Genomic DNA, 4,032 nt, shown 5'->3' with positions numbered 1-4,032 from the left:
TGGTCCCTAAATCCCCTCCTCTGGTCTACGACTCCTGTGGGGCTCAGGCAGCCTTGACCTTACCTGGCCCCCAATGCACCGTGCCCTCTCTCAGGGCTGGGGTCATGCACCCCTAAATGCTGTCCCCTCTCTGGCACCGGGGTTCCCACACCACTGTGAAGCCCCTATGAGGCCTCCGCCAACCCCTATTAGCCTCACCCGGTCCTCTGGTGTAACAACAAAAGCAATAACATAAGCCAGTTGGCTACAACTCAAACTAAGCCTCCCAGCTAAAACACAAACTCTAAGCCCTCTGGCTAATCTTCATTCAATTCCCTACCAGGGCTTTTTCCACCCAGTCCTCAAACCAAAGCTGTTCAGGCCATCAAGCATCTCTAGGCTGCATACTCTAGCAGAGCTCCTTCTCCCTTGGATGTTAGTAGGGAACTACCTTTTCTGGCTTCAGCCTTGCTTGTTTATATAGGCCAGGCCCTGCCCCCTTCCGGTCAGCTGACCAGACTGCAGTTGCCCTGGCAACCGGCACCTGTCCCTCTTTCTAGGAGCAGGGCACTTCAGTGTTCTGCGACACACCTCCCCCCTTAAGTTCAAGGCTCGCTAGGAGCAGGGCACGGGAGTGTCCTGTGACACACACACACACACATATATATATAAAATAATTTTTTGTGTTATTTCAGGCCAGTAAAAAACAAAATCTCAGATGCTTGTTGGATAGGATACCCAGTTCCTATCTAATTCTAACTAACAGTATAAATTAACATAAGGTAAAAAAGTACACTGAAAAGAGTGTGTACACACACATGCATGCACACGCACACAAACACACACACACATATCTGAGAGATGGTAATCTTAAAATTAGATTGGTTTTGTTCGAACATTTCATTTAAATAGTTTTGAAATGCTTTTTTTTTTTATACATTTTACGTTTAAACTGTAGTATAAAATTAACTACACTTTAATTTTAAAAGAATAAATCTGGATAGTTGTTAGAAACAACCCATTCTTATGAATAGATTTAGTTTTAATGTATTATTACATTCTGGGGGGAAAAATGTTTCACTGAAATTTCCAGCCAGGTCTATATTTTATGCTACTAATGAAAGAGATAAGAATTGTATATTTTTAAAAAATATATTTTCACTGTATCATGATTCTATGCAAGTAGTTAATTTCTGTCTTTATAATAATAATTTTATTATTATTATTATTATTAATATAGGTAATGAGAGTTTGGAAGACAGCTACGTCCAGGACAGCAAAATGGGATTTGTCATCAATGCAATATACGCTATGGCTCATGGGCTTCAAAATATGCACCTTTCCCTTTGCCCAGGACATGTTGGGCTGTGTGATGCTATGAAGCCCATTGATGGTAGCAAACTCTTGGAATTCCTCATAAAATCTTCATTTATTGGTATTTCGGGAGAAGAAATTTGGTTTGATGAAAAGGGAGATGCACCTGGAAGGTAAGGCGCTTTTTAATGTCAGCTAGTGAAAGAGGATTTATTTTTTCTGTACTTTGCAGCATGCAGAAGTGTGAATCAGAAATTAGATCCTATCTATCAATTTAGTCTTATCAGTGGGTGATAGTAACACTAGATAATGGGTTACATACTGGTGGCAACAGCTTGTTATAGGCCTGGAGTTACAGCACACTATGTAAGCTTTTTTCCATGCTCTGCAAAGAGGAGAACTTGTGCCTTAAAGAGCTCTTGAACTGGAGCCACCATCTGTGTTTCTTCTCCAAACCTTCCCTGAGCAACTGTGTATGAATTTAATTACATTTCCTTCGTAAGTGAAGCATGTGAATATAGTGAAGGAGAGCCTGAGTGATGTGAGGAATAGCGTAAGGCAAATATTTTTCCCCTAGATATTTTTTTTGCCATAACAAGCTGTTTCAGTCATTTGAAACTATTTTTGAATTTGTGTCGATAGTACTTCAACATATTTTTTTTTAGCATTAGATTTGTGCACCAGCAGCTTCCCATTTTTTATTCAGTAGCCTGTTGGTTTGCATAATCGCTCAAGATGAGGCAGAACCAGATTCATCTCCTTCTGTCTGAGGAGATTTGAACCCCATTTGCAAGGAGTAGAATCTAAGCATCCCACTTCGGAGATAAGGTCCCGCACTGTCACTGGGAATGCCTCCCCCTGTAGTAGCGAGGCTTGAGAGGGTAGGCAGTTACAAATAGCAGCGCAGGTGGACCAAGCCTAGGCAAGGTGCCAACTGAACAACTGGCTGCACCTGATCACTGGGTGCAGTGGACCCAGTCACATGGCCAGAAGGAGGCTGGATTAGGTGATTTAAGCCCAGCCTGCTCCCATACAAGGGAGCCTGCAGGGGGCAGAGGAGCCCTAGAGGGTGCACTGTAGGACAACGTGTAGATGTGTCCTTTTACTGGTGAAATGTAATGTCTGTACGTGGCCTGAAAGAGTGTTTAGAGCAGCCTTCCCCAGAATACCTGTAGCCTGGGGTTTAGGACTTTCTCCTAGGAAATGGGAGGTGTGCATTTAAATCACTTTTAGGTGGAAGCATTTAAACTGGGTCTCTCACATCCTTAGTGACTATGTTATTCACTGGGTTGTTGGATAAAATAGGAACACCTCCTGCTCAGTTGGCAGTTTGGGGAATGTAGGCTTTCGTGTCCTTTGATTCTCTGGCAAGTGCCTGGAAATAACACTTTTTGTTTCTGGTTGAGTGGGATGTTTTGTTCAACATAAAACACTTTTTTTCTCCCCAATGTTTTGTTTGAAGCAAGAATTGGCAGATGGCTTCAAAGTATGACTGTAAGGGCATGGCCAGAGGTTACACTTGTAGCGCAACAAATGCTCTTGTAGTGCTACAAAAGTCAAGGGGACACCTGTGCATGCTATTTATCATGCTATAAAATGCTGGAAGCACTACAGAAATGTTCCTGGATGTTTTGTAGGGTGACATATGTGACTCCCCTTCTAGGCCCTGGAAGGAAGTACAAGGCCAAGTTCAAATTTGGGAGTTTTGGCTGAAGTCCCTACCGAGAAATTTGGGAAGAATAAACTTTGCTGGGAGTTTTAAAACAACTTCCCCATTCCCAAACAATTTGTTACAAAGCAAAAAGTAAAATTTATTAAAGGGAAATGAGAACAGCAAAAGGTTATTAAACATCCCATTTATTAAACACACTGAATATGAAACACCTCTGTTAAATACCCCAACAGTTAAATCACCCTTGATCTGTCAGTTGTAGTCTCTATCTGAAAACTCCTCTTGCACTAGGAGTCGTTGCTTTGCCCAGTCCAAGAGGGAGGGAAGTCTTCCTCCAGTTTGCTGGTGGAGATTGTCACTGGCTACTGCTCCTGAGTAGTTGCTGAGATCACCTGCTGTTGTCGCCACCACTATGTTATCAAAGGTTGATGCAGTGGTGTGTCTCCTGCCACCACTCTCTCTTCTTGGGGTTGCACCACCTGCAGCCAGTTGGTGTCCCTGCTGTTGTTCGGGAAACATCGTTCAGAAGTCACACTGCCTGCCTCAGGGTCTCCGCCCCTACCTAGAGTCCCTGCTGTTGTGGCACTTACAGTGCTACCAATTCACATCTGCCCATGGCCAATAAGACAACACAATCAGAAGATCTCTTTAAAGAAATCTTGCTTCTGTTTTCAGGTATTCAGGGTGTAGCCATATTGTCTAGAGGCAAAAGGAATCAGAACTTATGATAGAGGTGGTATCTTTTATTAAACCAACTAGATTTTCGCAACACCACCCCCCCCTGAAATTATTAAAGCTGACTAATCTGAGTCACTGTTTATTGTTTACTTTATTTCTTATATTTAAGCCTTTTTGAACAATAAAGAAACATTGGTCAGCCAAAGATCTTTGCATGTTAAGCTAGAACCTAAAGTTTTGGACACTAGGCCTGTGCGAAGTGGTGAGTATACGCTTCAGATTCAGCAGGACAGTGATTCGGTTTGGAGATTCGAATCACTGTCCCGATTCAATTTGGCCAAATTGGATTTGAAGATTCAGCACCGCTTCAGAGATTCGGCCATAGACTA

General features: G+C 42.6%; 1 protein-coding gene across 1 annotated transcript in view; it reads left to right on the top strand.

The window, feature by feature from the left end:
- GRM1 (glutamate metabotropic receptor 1) overlaps positions 1-4,032 on the top strand; it is a 427,931-nt gene that overhangs the window by 347,970 nt on the left and 75,929 nt on the right. The window contains exon 5 of the mRNA XM_019527617.1: positions 1,220-1,466. Within this exon, the coding sequence (XP_019383162.1) occupies positions 1,220-1,466 (247 nt within the window). The remainder of the gene's footprint in view (positions 1-1,219; positions 1,467-4,032) is intronic.

This window comes from Gavialis gangeticus, unplaced genomic scaffold (genome assembly GCF_001723915.1).
Source record: "Gavialis gangeticus isolate Ggan-Ray unplaced genomic scaffold, GavGan_comp1, whole genome shotgun sequence".
In the NCBI taxonomy this organism is placed as follows: domain Eukaryota; kingdom Metazoa; phylum Chordata; order Crocodylia; family Gavialidae; genus Gavialis; species Gavialis gangeticus.
Note: the sequence above shows the minus strand (reverse complement) of the source record. Positions and strands in the feature narration are given on the sequence as shown.